Source organism: Hydractinia symbiolongicarpus, chromosome 6, assembly GCF_029227915.1.
Source record: "Hydractinia symbiolongicarpus strain clone_291-10 chromosome 6, HSymV2.1, whole genome shotgun sequence".
NCBI lineage: Eukaryota > Metazoa > Cnidaria > Hydrozoa > Anthoathecata > Hydractiniidae > Hydractinia > Hydractinia symbiolongicarpus.
The window spans coordinates 15,738,215-15,755,325 of NC_079880.1; the positions used below are offsets into that span (position 1 = coordinate 15,738,215).

The following is a 17,111-nucleotide window of genomic DNA, read 5'->3' on the forward strand; positions in this document are numbered from 1 at the left end:
AAAATTACGTCGTTCTGTCCCATTTTTGGTACGTCGATGTACAGGTCCTGGTTCTGGTTGATCGTACTGGGGATATGCGAAACTTTGACACGCTGCTTCTTTCCTTTCATTGCCCGCATAGTCTTGATCTCCTTGTGCGGATCAAGCTTAGTTCCAAAACTCATGGTTTCATTAGTAGTTGCTTTTCGTTGAATAAATGTCGTTTATTCAGGATATGAAGGAGATGACTTTACGTTGGAGGAAGATATTGACCACGGGGACGAGGACTTTAGTAGCGAGAGCGAGATCCTTCGGCCCGAGGACATTCAAACTGATGCCAGCTTAACGCCAGGACAACAGTAGGGAGGTGCGCGCAGGCGATTGGATGTGGAGCTGGGTGAACAGGATTTAGAGGAAACCGTCGACAATCTTTATGCTAAACTTAGCGAGCATTTAGAATTGACGCCAAAGGATAAAAAGTATCATTATTTTAGGGCCGATGAGGGTAAAAAGCTTGTTTTTAGGGAGATAACGCTGGGGGGTAGACCCTATAAGGAAATAGGGTTTACGACTAAGACCGGTGAGTTAAGAGCTATTACAGCTATAGAGACGGACTTGGGACCTACGCGTTGAAGACCTTAGGTTTTGTCGACTATGTTACACCCAACAAAGGTAGCAGGGCGAAGGCCCAGTACCTCGCGAATAAGGTTGATATTGTTGTATGGAATAGGGGTGAGGAGAAGGCTTCGGGTAAAGAGGAGGAGGGGTGAGATTGTTCAGATAGAAACAATAGAGGCTATTCAAAATTTTGCACATGATGCAGAGGTTTTTGTCGATACTTCGTTTGCTGGTATCGACGATGACGTCGAGGACATTACTATAGGGGGATTAAAATCCGAAATTGAAACCTTACAGAATAATATCAAGGAAGTGAAGGATGAGATTATTAAATATGGTAGTGAAATCAACAAAAAGGAGGGCAATCTGAAAGAACTCAAAAAGCAGAAAGCTGGGATGCGAAGGATTTAGGACATCGCCGATCTTGAGAAGGATATTGATAAATTGAAGAAGGATAGGAATGTTGTACTGGATAGGCACGGTCTACTTTCCTCCAAGATTTTTAAGCATCTGGAAAACATCAAGGCCGCGTTGATGAAAATTGCAGGGGATGACATGCCTTCGCTGGAGAAGCTCAAAACTCTCTTCGGGGAACAGGGTATGACCATAGCAAGTATCGTCTCGGCCATTGGCCTTTTGGTTTCCACCATTGTACTATCCGTTACGGCAGGAAGTACAGGTGCCGTAGCAGGAGGCAGTGCTGGAGGAGGAGGCATAGGTTTTGTACGGAAACAACTAGAGAGACTAGGGAGATTTTTGAAGTATCTAGCAGGCAAAGCAGGTTCAGCTCTTCCTGGCATTATTGGCAGTGTAGTGTCGTTCGTTTTCGGGTAGCTGCCAAGTTTGTAGAGTACGCGGCTCAGTATCTGTACCTGGCTGCTGTTGGTGTTGTGGGTATTGTTGTGGCTTATATGGGGAACAGGAGCAAGAGGGGTGGTAAAAGATCGTTGAGTCTGATTTGTTGATCAATAAATTAGACCTTTACTTCAACCAAATGTAAGTGAGGATTAGCCCTACTCCCACTGTGATAATGGTAGCCTTGGTATCATCGTGTGCTAGCGCAGCCCGCGACTCTGTTGCTGCATCGACCGCTAGCGACTCTGGGACTGTGTCCCGCGTTGTTGCAGGGGGTGTGGCAGACCCTGCGCTATTGGTACTTAATGCTTGAAAATCTGTGGTCTGGCAGCCTTAATTTTAGGGTTAACCCCAATATCGAAGTACTCTTTACTGATGGGGATTTTGTTCGTGAAATTCACGACATTCCCGAAATGAAGGCTCATGTCACTCGGAATCAAATAGACACCATGAGCAACGCTCAAATCGATCTTGGACCGCGCGTACTTGAGCACATTTTGGAACTAGGCATTCTTCTTACCTGTGTCGCTAGGTCTAATGATCAGCTCTTCGAAGGTCGTCAAGTACAAGCGTTCAGCGTCGATAGCGTTTCCTTGGTTGCCAAGGATGCCATATCTCGCGTTTGCTTGACTCTCCAGGATCACGTAGGCATAGAACCGCACACTTTGGGAGAGCCGCTCGAGACCAATACGAGTGAGGCTCTGGGATTTTTCCGGGATCCACCGACTCCACGAGTCCTCGTCAAGACAGCTGGGGCCTGCACCAGGATAGTCCGAGCGATGACTTTGCCAGCTACTAAAGAGGGTTTCGTTCCTGCATGCACTCTCGCTGTTGCTTACTCCAAATTCACGAACCAGCTGCCGGAATTTTTGCTTGTTGAAGGGGTTGTTGAGACGTCGAAATCTATCGGAGCCCGGCAGAGAGAGGTTGAGTTCCGATAGAACTTTGCGGATCTGGAAGTAGACGTGGAATCGGTAAACAGCACAAACAAGGGGCAAAGAAGCAGTCAGATGCTGCATGGAAATACCGCAAGCGGATGTTGCGCAAAAGACGGCAAAATTGAGCTGAGTGGACCAAATACTGCAAGGGTGGCTGCTTCACTCCTTCACTGCTGTACCTGAGTGGAATTCGTGGAAATTTCACCATGAACAAGGGCCTCTTCGCGTCAATAACGATGTCCTACGTTGAAAGGTCATCTCCCTTCAAATAGCGCCCATGGCTGGGTACGTACTTTGCCTTCGGGTTGTACGAGTGAGTGCTCATGTTTCTTCAAATAAACATGAGACAACTCTACGTCACGGATATAGAGAACCCCACGACATTCAACCCTCGCCTAGAGAAGGGCAGGAGTAACGCTCTGATGTCAATCAGCATTCGACCCACGCGGCTGAATCTTTTCACTAAGAGTCAGATCAACATCTATAAGGCGGCGTCCAAGTCGGGGACCCGGACGTCCGCATCACGATCAAGGGGTGTTTATATCGAATCGAGGATCTCGCGGCCATAGTCAACATTCAAGCAGGGGATAGGATCAAGTTCTTTGTACTCAGAAACGGATTTTGTCGGGTTAGGGTTAACGAGGGGTACGATGTGATAATCGATCAACCACTGCAGGACATCATGGGATGGGCCTTCGATAACAAGGTAAAGTTTACAAAGGGCGACTATGACAGATTAGGCCCTCACCCTTTCATGGTGGCATATTTGATTTCCTCCACAGTCTTTATACTGCTCCCCCCGCCTACCATGGGGGCAGTTTTTTGGCACGCCGGGAGAGATTTAAATGGGGGCTTGAAGCGCAAGCGCACACGCACGCACACGATATCATCGAGATTAGGGAAATTCCCTAATTCTAGCAATTCCGACAATTCCTACGCACAGGATATCATCCCTCAGGGTACTTCCCATACATAATGTGCACTGTGGCACATTTCTCGCGTCATATTTGAGCATCCCCCCCTGGATGCTCAAATGTGTTCCAGACCATTTCAAGACTCAGGAAATGTGCACGGAAGCCGTTGAATGGGATCCTACGCTACTCGAGTTTGTTCCAGACCAGCTTAAGACCCGGGAAATGTGCACTATGGTAGTTCAAGATGATCCTACGGTGCTCAAGTTTGTTCCGGATTGGTTCGTGACCCGGACATGTATAGTAGCAGTACTGATCCTCGAAAAATCGAAGCCTATCGTCAGTGGAAAGCATCAGACTTGAGCCTGTAGACTTGTGAAGTATCCTCCGTACCCTCCGGAGGTGCAGAAGGTAAACTCGGGTAAAGCTTAGCAATGTCTGTCATTTATTTTATCAGCAAGTACATCGTTATTCCCACGAATGAAACGTTCTTATCCTTGTGATACTCGTCCGTCAACATGAACTCCAGCTTGTCGATTGAAACCATTAAGGGGAGGTACGTGGGGTTATCGAAACTCTACGTAAGGATGTCTCCCCAAGCAGTTAACTCCTTCACCGGAAGTATGGCGAGGATGCTGGGTTTCATCCCCTTAAGCAGGCAATTCATTTCATCCAGCTGCTTAGTGGGGGAGTCAGATTTGTCCCCATGAGAGACAGAGGGCTTGCTGCAAGGACTGCAAGGGTAGTCAGTTTTGTAAGCATGAAAGGATAAGATCCCAGTGTAAAGAGTGCAAGGGTAGTCAAATTTATTAGCATGAAAAAAGGAGAGCTTGCTGTAAAGAATGCAAAGGCAGTCAGATTTGTCCTCATGAGAAATTTAGGTATCGCTGCAAGGAATCCAAGAAGAGTAAAAACTTGGATGGAACCAAGAGCTGCCCGAAGTGTAAGAAAGTGTCGGCCCTAGATGAGTTTAGGGTGTTGAAAAATGAAAGGATGGAAACAAGTTGTTTATATTGCCTGGATAAAAAGAAGGCGTCACGGGAACGCAATAGGTGCCCCCATGGTAGGGTGAGGGCCTATTGCAAAGAGTGCAAGGGCAGCCAAATATGCCCTCATTGTAGGCGGAGATCCCAATGTAAAGAATGCGGTGGTAGAGATATATGCCGGCATGAAAAAAGGAGGGCCTATTGTAAGGACTGTAAAGGCAGTCAAATATGCCTCTTGGAAAGCAGATGGCTTGCTGCAAAGACTGCAAGAAGGGCAAACAACCGGAATAAATGCGGTTTCATTCTGTGGAGTATTGTATGTAGGGACAGATGAGGACAAAGTCATCGCTGCGGCCTATGGTAACACTTTCTGTATTCCTTTAGGCAAGATGTCTGAGCTGACGAGAGACCTGGCGTTTTACCAGGCAGGGATCCATGAAAGGCTATAGTTTGTCCTACATTTTGCATTGTACGGCGACGTCATAAAGGATGCAGGGACAGCAGCCTCTGGAAGCGCGGCAGTCAAGGCTGCAGATGCCACATATAAGATCACAAATATCAAGCTAGAACTCGACAAGATCACTCATGAAGGTCTCGCTAGTGCCACGATGTCAAGGTATGCAAGACTATCGTTGCCTACGAAAGGATACTCCGTAGTAAGGTGGTCACCATGAAAAAGGCTGACACCAGCTACAACCTTCAAATCGATACCCCTGCAAAGAGTTTGAAAGGCGTCTTACTACTCTTTGTAGACCCCTCAAAAGTGAAGGCCTATTGGCGCCAACGAAGTCTTCTATAACCCAAAGATCGAGAAGATAAGCGTCACGGTGGAAGGTGAACTCAACGAATTGTATAGTCATGCGATGCTCCCCAAAGACCACCTGGAACAGGTCGTTAACCTCTCCGGCAGTCACACATTGAATGTGACGATTGGCCAATTCTTCAACGAGAGATATCCGTTGTTTATCGATTTGCAAGCCTCTCCTGATGATACCCTACATGGGTCCGGTAGGCCTTTTTAACGTCTGAGCGATGGGATTACGTTGTACATGACCAAGAAAGCCGACGGCACCGGGGATTCCAGGTGTTACGTGTACTTGCTGCAGGATGCTCAATTAAACATACTAGTCGGGTGCTTCCACTCTGTGGAATACTGAATAAAATGGCAACTATCGCTGTTCTTGTTGCAGGTGCTGTGATTAACGCCCTAGCATTCAGTGGCACTAACTTCCTATTTAGCAAACTCTCAGGACACGGCGAGGCGGAACGGAAAGGACACGACGAAGCGATGGAAAAATTGCAAAATGCTCAAGCACAGCGGGTACAAGACCGACAGGCTAAGATCGACCTTAGTCGTAATTGCCGTTTTTTATTAAACCTAATAAAAAACGGCAATTACAACTAAGGGCTTGGAAGAGCCTGAGGGAGCTGGACGACGATATGTACAACTATTGCATCGCATCCAAGGTCCCGAAATTGTCGGATTACTAAACGCCTTCTCTCCAGCAAAAAGATGGGGAACTCACATTCATTGTTGGATCCTTGTCTCTTCTAGGATTTGTAGCATACAAGTACTTGTAGAATGTTTTTTGACAGGTATAATAAAACATGTCAAAACCACATATCGTTACCGAAGAAGAGGCGGAAAAGCTAAGTCAAATTTACTACATGCCAGAACATCTCTGGACTGGACGCAAGGCTATCAAGTTGCCTCCCTCAGAAGCTGGTCTCTCAAAAAAGAAGGTCACCCACTGGTTGTCTAGGCAAGTGTTGTTTCTCAAGCATATTGAAGGCCCGAAACTTATCGATTACCCCCATTTTACCATTACGAGGCCCAATGAGATGCATCAGTTTGATCTACTGTATATGCCCCACGATAAGTTGTATGGTAACACCTACAAGTATATATTGACAGGGATGGATGTGGCTTCGAGGTATAAGGTCGCGAGACCTCTGCGTACCAAAAAGGCCAGCGAAGTCGCGGACATGATTAGGGACATTCAAATGGTTCTGAATTCAAATCAAATGTAACGAAGGTATTATAGGATAAGCGGGTAGAGATAAAGAGGGCCACCACTAAGTAACACCATACGTTCACGGTTTTTGTACAGTCTTATAACAAGGTACTTACTGAAAGGCTCTTCAAGCCTCAGGATGCACAGGAGCTGGTTTCTGAGGATACTAGTAGTATTTGGGTGAAACACTTGTATGCTATCGTCAAAAGTCTCAACAATACCAAGACTACCATGATTGGCATAAAACCTAGCAGGGAAATCAAGCTGGATGAAGTAATGCTTGCGAAAAGTCAACAATACCCGGAAGAAAAGCCCCTACCTGAGGATGGTTTGTACCTCTACCTTTTGCAGCCTGGGGAAGAGCATGGTGATCAAAAGAGACGAGCAACTGACGCCTTTTGGAGCAGGAAAATGTATAGGTTGGACAAAATAGTATTGGGTAGTCGTCTTTTGTACTATCTGAAGGACGGCCCTGAAAGAAGCTTCGTGTCAAAGGAATTGATGCTGGTTCTGGAGGACGTTCAGGTACCTCCAGAGGATGTTAAAGCTTGGTAGTTGCGACGAAGGCATCATACCAATTTTGGTCTTCTTTTAGGGGTTGGTTTGAAATCAATACATAATGTGTGAGCATAATTTTTACTACTCTTGTAAGTAGTAAAAATTAGCGTCTGCCTAGTCATCTAATGCCGGAACACCTAAATCGTACAAATCATCTCGAGTAAGATCAATAAGCCCGAAATGGTTTCTGTAACGCTCCACATGCTCCTCCTCTTCAAACCTATTAAAGTCTATAACTACAATCTCCTCCGCGCCTGGAAAGTTGTCCTTGAACCACAATCTCTTCTTGCTAATATTGCGCCTCTGAACACGCGTGCAATAATAGGGAAGATGATGGTAGTCGTCGTCGTCCTGTGCGCTGTACTTGCGATGAATTATGATGACGTTGTCTTTACCTGGATCTTGGGTATGTGGTACATGTCTTTCCCGAAACCTTGCATTTTTCTGAGTCTGTGCTGCACGTTCATCCCCCAACAACACGAGCAGGTTATCCCTATCCTCAATCTCATCCCCGAGAAATGCCAGGGCCATATTCCTATCCTTGATGGTCTCATGTAATTTTTCCACCCCCTTCCGGCCAACCATTTTGTCAAAGCTACGGCCTTGGGCTTTCTTGACTTGACAGCAATCTCTAGGGCGCCGTTTAATGTAATGACGACATCGTATGAGTTTTTCCCTCTTGCAAGGGGGACGGTGGCACCGTTCCCCTTCCACCCCACAATTTCTTGCCTTGTTTTGACTTCCTCGGTCAAATATTAAAAATTACACTTTTGAATAGAGGCTGATTTTGCTCATCAAACAAAGTCTCAATGGCTCCTGCAGGTGATGCGTTGAAGAGAGAAAGTTGCGAAGACATTTCTAATATAAGGAAGCCAGCCAGAAGATTTCATTCGAGGATTTTCCAAGTTCTTGGATGTTCTAATCTCACGTATAAGCACGCATGCTTGGATTTTTCAGCTCAGCTTTGATGTCCCCCCAATCGGAAATAAGGTTGGTTTCCTCGTCTATCATTTTCATGTCACTCCTCTCATGCGGGTACCACAAAAACAAGGCTTTTTTCTGTCGTCTCAATTTTTTTGGAAAAGCAGTATACGACTGCGTTAATAGCCAAGACTATGCTTCCTATACCTACCACTGACAGCAAGGGCTGCCTTTTTTATCGAGGCTCTAGTCGGCTATACAGTCATCCACAATGAACAACGTCTCTTCACCTGCCAGTAACGATGATAATTTCCCTATCCATTCCAACAGTTGATCTTTAGGATCGATCAGGAACACATATTCGTCCCTCCAGAGCAAGGCTCTTTCTAAATAGGTGGTATTCCATCATATAGTAGGGCATAGGATGATGATATTGTAAAAATGGTGTCTGTATTCATTTTCCAACAGGTCCAGGACACGTTGCGTTTTCCTGCAAGACGTCGGGTCCGTAAAGATTGCCGCGTGATGTTCCTTCACAACGTCTAGCATCATTTTATTAGTGGGACCATTTTTTGGAATGGACTTTTTAGTACGTCGCAGCGCAAGTAGAACAAATCCATACGCCCTCATGGTTACTAACAAGAGACCCCCGGCAGGCAGGGAAGAACTTGGTCTTTCGAGTATGGTATTCGGGAGGTAGTGGGTTAAACGATAGTTTACCATCTAGGTACCGCAGTACCTTGCGATATCTCTTAACGAGCCGTGCCTTCTCCTGGCTGACAGAGCAGGGTGCGAGGTTAAAAAAAGGTATTTTGATCGGTGTTTTCAACAGCTCAATGTACCGAGGTACGATGTCGTATGTGAACAGGGTGTAAAGACGTAGATAATTCTCATCCTGTTGGGTACCTTTAATTTCTCTATCTATTCTGATGGGGTCTAGGTCCATATTTGTTTTAAAGGCCCCGCCTATTCCGAGACTCGCCTACATGGATTGCGTGTTGGTGTAATATCCTAGCAACCTCAGCAAGCCTCGGAGCATTGCCATTTTCTTGATACTTGAATATTGTGATCAATGTGCAAAAATTTATAATTGTCCCAGGTCATTCCCTCAGAAACTGAGTTACAATATGGGCCCTCAGCGTAGCTATGAGTTCCTTGTTTTTATGTAGAGCCTTGCGGGGTCTTGCAACGCAAGCGATATCACCACCGCCACTTTTTTACATTTGTATCTTTGTCTTTGATTCGGGCACCTTGTGCGCTCCTTTGACATCTTGTTAGCATCAAGGCATTTGATGCACTGTTGTCCCGGCCGATCATTACGTTTAATCTTGAAATTGTTCATAGATAAAAAATGTTTACATTTGGAACATTTCTTAGCCCCCTCCATGTTGATTTCTGTTTGTCTCTCTACAACAAACAGAAATTTTACTAGACGCTTGTTTAGGTTTTGGCACGATACTCGCGGGAATCCACCCTTTCTTCACAGCCATTTCGCGACTTGCTCTCCCTGTAGCAAAGTAGGCCACCATTTTGAGATCATCGTTGGTATCCATTTTGGCAGATGGTCTTGTTATACCCAGAAATTTCTTACCTGCCAGTGCATAGGCAAATGTGAAAGATATTTACGACAGTCTCGTACAACATATCTAAAATTTCTTTTTTCTTGGGAGTTACGTTGCTATCCATGTGAGCTTTGCTTGTAGTCATTTATTTAATGTAATTTTTTACCGAAAAAATGCATCTTGAAGATGTCAATCTGAGGCTGGGCTTTGCCTTGTTGAGGCTCTGGATGAGTCGCTGGCTTGTGAAATTCATTTTTGCCTCTACCAAATTTGTACCAGATGCCTACTCCTATCGCCAATACGGTAAAAGTATAGCGATATAGAAACACACTTCCATTTAGTTATTCTCTGGTGCCGGACCGACGGCAGTGGCCACGGGCTAGCGTGCTAACCTGGTCATGCTGTACAAGCCTTTTGTCATCTACCCTGTTAAGTGCTAATTTGTTAACCTCTTGGGTATATACTTGATGATTCTTGTTTTGAATTGAAACCTAACTTTTCTATATATCAATGCCCTCTTCCAAGCATCGTCTATAGTCGTTAAAAGTGATAGACTTCTTGGTAACACATCTTTTTACGCCCTTCGCTTTCCTGTTACCGTCCTCTTTTGTAAGACTCTCATAAGCATATAACTTTGCTCTCAGGGTGATGAACTCGGTCATACTTTTTCCACCTAATTCATCCTTCATGAGGCCTTTTTTGTTCCCCAGAGGAAGAGGTCTCCCATCATCTAAATTATAAGCATTCGTATCGAAACGGTCCTCAACATCCTGCGCAATGTCACGATAAAAATCTTCTGTTCTTATGTTACACAAGGAGTCCGTGTCCATGTAACAGAGCTGCAATTTGCTACCATATTTTGGGTGCATAAAGTCATAGTGAAATTTATACATGATTTGACAGGTCCAGGATTGCCTGGCATATATACACCGGCTTTGCTCACTTTGACCTCCGTCTTCCCCATCTCTACACCTAAGAGGTTTTACTGAAACGGCTTCCAACCTTGAAATTTGGTTTCATCACGAGTTTTATATACTTGTCCTCGTTGGTAACCAGCTGAATGTTCCGATGATTTCTAATATTCTCCATGGTCTTGTTGAGCACCGAGAGGTTCATTAACTTGTAGAAATACTTCTCAAAGTCATTTTTGGCAGCAGTTCTTAGCCTCATATTGTGATTTATATACCCTTTAAGCCATGGTTCCTGATTAAATTGAATGACCCTATGTACTTTTTTCAATTCAAGCCAGTGCTTTATAGCCTCATTTAGAGCTCTGATATGTACCACATATCCACGCTTGTTTTTTAAATTTGGTACCAGTTTTTCAACCTTGTTAATCGTCATGCGTTCAGGTGAAAACGGTAACCCGTTATGCTTGTCGTGTAGCCTCTCAGGATAGTCTATGTCAACCTCGAGCAAGTATCCATACTTGTTTTTTTCGACAAGCTTCGCAATTCTCTTTTCGCTAAATTCGTCAACGTTTGAGATCCACTTGAAGCCATCCGTTGGGAGATCTTGACACATTGCCTATCCGTACAGGTTGTTCGCATCCAAATACTGCAGGTATGATGACTCAACATCCTGGTTATACTGGTCTCCCATATACTTATTATTAGCCCTCGCAAACCTGTGTACCGCCTGGGTTATACCTCCACGGATACCTTTTTCAAACATCAGGAACATATATGGGATCCGTAAGGAGCCCTAACCTAATCATGGTATACTTAAGTGCTGCCTTTCATGCCAAGCCAGGTGCGGAGTAGAAATGGGTAGGATCAAGCTGGTAATTTGTCAAGCATACGTCTCGAAATGTTTCAAAAATGTCTGCCGGTAGGAGGACGTCTGTTTTAAGATACACATCATGTTAGTAAGATCCATACAATTCCATACCTTTTTTGCATATTGATAGTCTTCATCACTAATCCCATTCATGTTTAGCTTGCTATAAAAGGCATCCCTAGGAGGTAGCTCCAACTCTTCAAATCGTTGCCAATCATCCATGTACTCGTACGGGTATACGCCGGGTATACATCCTTGTTGAAAAACCAGCGAAGATTTTTACACTGTTCGTCAGTGAGGTTGCTTGCTAGTTTGTCCAGACTTGACGGCATGGACCGGCAGCTGTCGATGAACCTAATCTCTATCTTCTTGTACACCTCACCATCACCCATACCTGCAAGTGGTACCTTGATTTTAACATTGAAGCTGATATATTTTTCAGTATTCTCTGCTATGCAACCAATATCCTGTATGTTATATTTTTCTCCATGTTCCCTAATAAACAGGTGCGCGTCGTAGCCGCTTAGGTTGTGGGAGATGACGGGTATGCGATTAGGTATCTTGTATTTGAGGTTACAGCTGTTATGCGCGGCGCTTCTATACAAGCCTGTATAATGACAGTGGTCCCAAACTTTGCGATTATTCTCGTGATTAAAGGGTTTTAAACATATATGGCATTCCGAGGCCTCGTTATGTTCCCTTTTTAACACCTCTGTCAGTTCTAACATTGGTTTTTGCGGGAATGTCTTATATAACCGCTTCACCTCATCTTCCAGGTTGTTCACGAACCTCGTGACACAATCCTCACCCCTGTAGACTATCAGGGATCTGGTATGAAGACGTATGCAAATGTACTATAGGTACACCAACCAGACGGTACATGCTTGTTCAGTTTTTTCATTGGGATGAGTAAACTTTTAAAGTCCGCATATATTGCAAAAAGTACCTTGAATTGTTGATGATCATCCCTATATTGCAACCATTTCTCAGCCTCTTTTGGCATTGTGATTTTCACCGCCTCGTGATCCTTGTAGTATCCATAATGCTTACGTCTCGATTCAACCGTGTTAAATGCCTGCAGGCAGTTATTCTCCTTCCCCAATAATCGCGATAGGCTTTTGACAGCTGTGTAGTGGGCCTTTTGACCATCCATGATAAGCAGCAGGTTCACCTGCTTGTTACGCTTAATTTTGTGTTCAGATCGTCGCAGGATGTTGATCTTCTTACCCATGACATACAACACGTTTACTGCGATGTCCGTGTTGTTCTTCTCAAACTTGGATATATCCTTGATAGTTGTCGGGAACTCCCAATTATAGAGATCTATATAGCGCTGCATCTGATATATTCGATTCGAGTTCCTTCCGATCTCTGCATGGTGTAGGGATGCTATGACACTCTACTTTAAACATTCCTCATCTTCATTCACTGGGTTAATGATGGCCTTCTTTGACGCTATCCATTTAGGTAGTTCTATATATGATGAACCCTTTGTTAACAAAAGTTTATGAAAGTCTACATCAAGGTATAGAATTCGACTAATCGTGAAGCCACTCTGTGGAAGTGCCGGATGTTCCAAGTGTGTCTTGATATTAGCAAACATCCTATCCAGTACGTCGTCTACGTCGCTACCTTGGAAGATTTCTGTCATCTTGCTGTTAAAGATTTTTTTCACCTCGATGTACTCAGCGTTAACCTCCTCCGAGTTTGTTATTATTTTTTTCTTCCGCATGATCCATAGGGACATCTGTACCTTTGCTGATCCCATTTCCCCTACCTGGTCCTCGATCAAGGTTTTCATGTTGGGCCGCACCATTGTTATATACCCGTCGACGTCGGCTCCCCCTATACCAAGGATGCGGAAACTTTTAAATGTTTTGTGCAACGCGTGCTTATGTTCCTGAGGTGTAATATCTTGCCCCGGCTGATCATATAGATTTTTATTATTTTCGAGGTAGTCTTCCTCAGCCTCGTTTTCCACCTCATCATGAAGCGAAGGTCTCGCGATGATGTTAGTCCCACTATGATAGAGATTTATAACCTTACGTTTGAAGGACGCATAGGTTCTCTTGACCCCCTCCTTTAGGGGCTTGGGAACAGCATCCACTAACCAGTTGTACCATCCACTCATCTTTGTTTTCACGATCGAACGATTTTTTCTCAGTTCCTCCTTTTCAAAGGTGTCCATTTCAGATTTTAGCAAAATCCAATCATACCATTCGCGGATTTTACCCCCTATAGTTGGACAGGTCTTTAGCATCTCATGCCTCTCAATAATGTCCATGGCCTCTGGTGTTGGATGTTTTACCACCGGCTTAACTGGCTTTCGTTGTACATTCTCCAACATCTCTTATAATAATACGCTAAGTGTGTCTGTCTGTCACTTTTGCAAACACGATATTTTTTACCACCCGAATGCGCGAGTTTTTCGAGTTTTTTTGTTTTGTTTACATTTGTCTCGCAGCCGTTAGAAACCACGTGATAGAAAATAAGCAGTATGATTCGTTCAAATACGTACTTTCGAACGGGACGGCATTCGAATAGAAAGTTTCCTTGGCGTAAAAACAAACAAACAAAAAAATTGTTTTTAAAGTTCTCGCGACAAAAGACGAACTTAAAAAACTTAAAAAATTTAGAAGAGAAAGAAAAAGGCGAATTAACAAAAAAAAACCGTGAGAAAATAAAAAGAACAACAAATAATACAGTTAATGAGAAGTGTAAAGGGGATTTACAGGTAAAGTTTTAAATACTCTCTCCTCTTTCACTGTTGTGTTAATAAATAGGGTAGCTAATACATCTTTGTTTTCAAATATAAAAATATAAAAATGTTGATGGTATTTTTTAAAATACAGAGAACAAATCACATTTTAACAAATATAGCTACAGCACATCAGCTAGCTTTCAAGTTAACTATGAGTTTTACTTTTACTACGTTAAGAAATATCCTATTCAGGCGAAAATGTAGGTGCGCATAAATCAAAGTGAAATAAAAAGAGAAGGGAAATGTTTCTTATACTTTCGTTTTCTGATTTGTTTATAACAACAAAGCTAGCATAATTGTATCCCCAGGTGCGTAACTAATCTGCATGTTTAATTATTTAAAATGCTACACAAATGTGTTGAGCACATGGATCGTTGTTTACAGTGTTGTATAAAAAGTTTAGTTAAAAGCTAAAGATTTCAGTCATAGTTAGTTAGTTAAGAAAAAGAAAGGAAAGAAGTAGCCATAGTTGTAGCCATAGTTGTAGATAAAGACAGCAAAATATCAGTTTATCTACATTTTTTAGCAGTCTAACTAGCTTCTTTACATCACTACTCACGTCATCCTTATCTGTTTGCCTGCCACAAGACTGTTACAAATGTGTGAAAAGAAGCCTGTCTAGCTAAAGTATCCTATATATACAGCTAGCCTTTTGTATTAAAGGCAGGTTGTGTTTTTATGTATATGTTTTTAAGACTAGCTACCTAAGTTAAAAGAGTTTCTCTTTCTATTATGGTTTTTAGTATAGATACAAGACCAAAACAAAGGTTATCAGAATCTATATAACTTGGAACATAGAAACTGCGAGTAAGAAATTCTATAGTTCTTAAATTTGAACAAGTTAGCTTCATTAATAATTATACATATATATAAATCATTTTCTTTTCTCATTTTAGGAATTGTGGTATATACCTATAATTTGTTTCATTTAGTTTTAATCAGGATATATATATATAATGTCAAATGAGTCTGGAATTAATGACAGCAGTAATACTGTTCGTGGTTTTAGGCTGTTTAATAATTTAGGTAGGTTTGTGTTGCAACAGCATGACAATAATCAAGGTTTGGTAGGTGCCATCTTGAGGCAAAGACCACATATTTCCCAAAATTTTGAATTGCCACAAGAAATGCAAAGAAATGTAGTACCACGTTTATCAGATAATGATGATGTTTCCTTAGCTAGACGCAGGCAAAATGCTCAATGTGTTGCCTCTTTACGTCGATTGGAATCGACTGATCAGGCCAATAATAGGCGGCATAATGATGCTGTTAGACATGCGGCTAGGCGCAATGCAGAATCAGCTCAGCAAACTCGCAACAGACAAGTTATGGATGCTCAACGGCACGTTGTTGCTAGACAATTAGAATCTAATGAGCAGGCTGCCAATAGACGTGCTGAAAATGCTCATAGACAAGCCATGGCTCGAGAAATGCATAATGCGCCGTATTATAATATTGCACGTCAAAATGTATTGCCTAATTTATATTTTTTAGGTGCTATGGACAAAAAATGTGATTATTGTCAAGCTTTAAAGTTTGAAAATGAAAATTGTTTTAAATGTTGTCACACTGGTAAAGTTGCATTAGATAATTTGTCTCCTTACCCTCAGCAGCTTGGGGAATTATTAACAAATACAGATACTGTTCAGGCAAAAAACTTTCAGTCAAATATACGTAAGTATAATAGTGCCGTTGCCTTTGCTTCTTTTGGAGCAAACCTTCGCCCCCCACCTGGCCGTGGACCACCATGCTTTCGTATCTGTGGTCAAATATGGCATCGTGTTGGGGGTCTTCACCCTCCTGAAGGATAAACCCCTGTTTTTAACCAACTTTATATTTATGAAGCAGGTAGGGCTCTCAACGAAAGAATGGCACGCCAAGAAAATAATGGCTGTCGTGAAGACGTGATGCGAACTGTTCAAGATGTTATGGACAGAGTAAGCCCGTTTGCTGCTGCCTATAGGTACATGGCTGAAGTTGAAGCTGGAGAATTGAATCAGGCAGCAGCACAAAACCGTGCTCCATCTGAAGTGCGTATGTACATGAGAGTTGGCAATGACCGAAAGCGCTACAACTTGCCACATCATGATGAAGTTGCGGCAGTATTTGTTGGCCAAGATGGAGCACCTCCTGGAAACAGGGATGTTGTTATCTATCCGCGTGGAGGTGATTTACAGAATATTTCCACAATGTCTGCAAACTTAAAATCCAATGGTGTATCCTCTTTTTTTTCCAAGGGGTGAACCAGGTTGGCATAATAGGATACCTCATGTTGCTGTACGTGCAACCCGTACTCGCAACACTACTACAATGTTGCAGTATTATACTTACCGTTTAGCTGCTCGGGAATATTTCAGCCCGATTCATTATGGTAAAAAATTGTTTCATTAGTATTGTGTTGATTCTTATGTTAAAGTTGAAGGTAATAATTTAAATTACATTCGAGCAAATCAAACCAACCTTCGTGTTGATAGTTATGAAGGTTTAGCTGACCATTTGAATGCACGAGCTGAAGAGCGAGGCCTTCAACCAGGTCGTATTGTTGTTCTTCCTTCGAGTTTTCAAGGAAGTCCACGTGCCATGGCTCAAAACTATCAAGATGCTATGGCAGTTATTGGTAAGTTTGGAAAACCTGATTTTTTTCTGACTTTTACGTGCAATCCAAAATGGCGTGAAATTACAGAAAATTTGTTTGCAGGCCAACGTGCACACGATCGGCCTGATTTAGTTTCTCGAGTTTTTAAATTGAAACTAAATGAACTCCTTAAAGATGTTACTGAAATGGGAGTTCTAGGTAAGACTATAGCACATGTGTATGTTATAGAATTTCAAAAGAGGGGTTTGCCTCATTGTCATTTGTTAATTCATTTAGATCCCAATGACAAACTTAGGGATGCAGATGACATAGACAGTGTTATTTCAGCAGAAATTCCTAATCAACAGGAACACCCTGAGCTGTTTGAAATTGTACGATCGTGTATGATTCATGGACCATGTGGACATCTGAATCCTAATTCTAAAGAAAAAATTGTTAAAAACTCCAGAGAAGGATAAATCAGGTATTTGGCATAGCCTTATTTAACCAAACTTAATTTTGTTATCGCCCTTATTTTTATACACATCATTATTATTTAGAGCATAATAACAGCCAGCACAAACATTTCATATACTTACACATCCATGATCACACAAACACAAAGGAAGTATCCATTTTTTATTGTGATTAGT

At 42.7% G+C, this 17,111-nt stretch overlaps 2 protein-coding genes across 2 annotated transcripts; one reads left to right on the forward strand and one right to left on the reverse strand.

Moving 5' to 3' along the window:
• Nucleotides 1–9,843: 9,843 nt before the first annotated feature.
• On the reverse strand, nucleotides 9,844–10,867 carry LOC130648089 (uncharacterized). Its single transcript, XM_057454110.1, has 2 exons — nucleotides 10,380–10,867; nucleotides 9,844–10,315 (listed from the first exon to the last, which is right to left on the reverse strand). Exons 1-2 carry the CDS (start codon nucleotides 10,865–10,867, stop codon nucleotides 9,844–9,846), a joined length of 960 nt encoding a protein of 319 aa, XP_057310093.1.
• Nucleotides 10,868–14,839: 3,972 nt separating this feature from the next.
• On the forward strand, nucleotides 14,840–15,694 carry LOC130648090 (uncharacterized). The gene has a single exon (XM_057454111.1). It carries the CDS (start codon nucleotides 14,840–14,842, stop codon nucleotides 15,692–15,694), a length of 855 nt encoding a protein of 284 aa, XP_057310094.1.
• Nucleotides 15,695–17,111: the final 1,417 nt, after the last annotated feature.

Excerpts from the sequence above, each read along its gene's own strand:
- LOC130648089 (XM_057454110.1), bottom strand. The coding sequence starts at position 10,867 with ATGTGTCAAGATCTCCCAACGGATGGCTTCAAGTGGATCTCAAACGTT. Across the intron at positions 10,316-10,379 it reads CTGGTTACCAACGAGGACAA|GTGTAGAGATGGGGAAGACG; the intron begins GTATATAAAACT and ends AAAACCTCTTAG.
- LOC130648090 (XM_057454111.1), top strand. The coding sequence starts at position 14,840 with ATGTCAAATGAGTCTGGAATTAATGACAGCAGTAATACTGTTCGTGGT.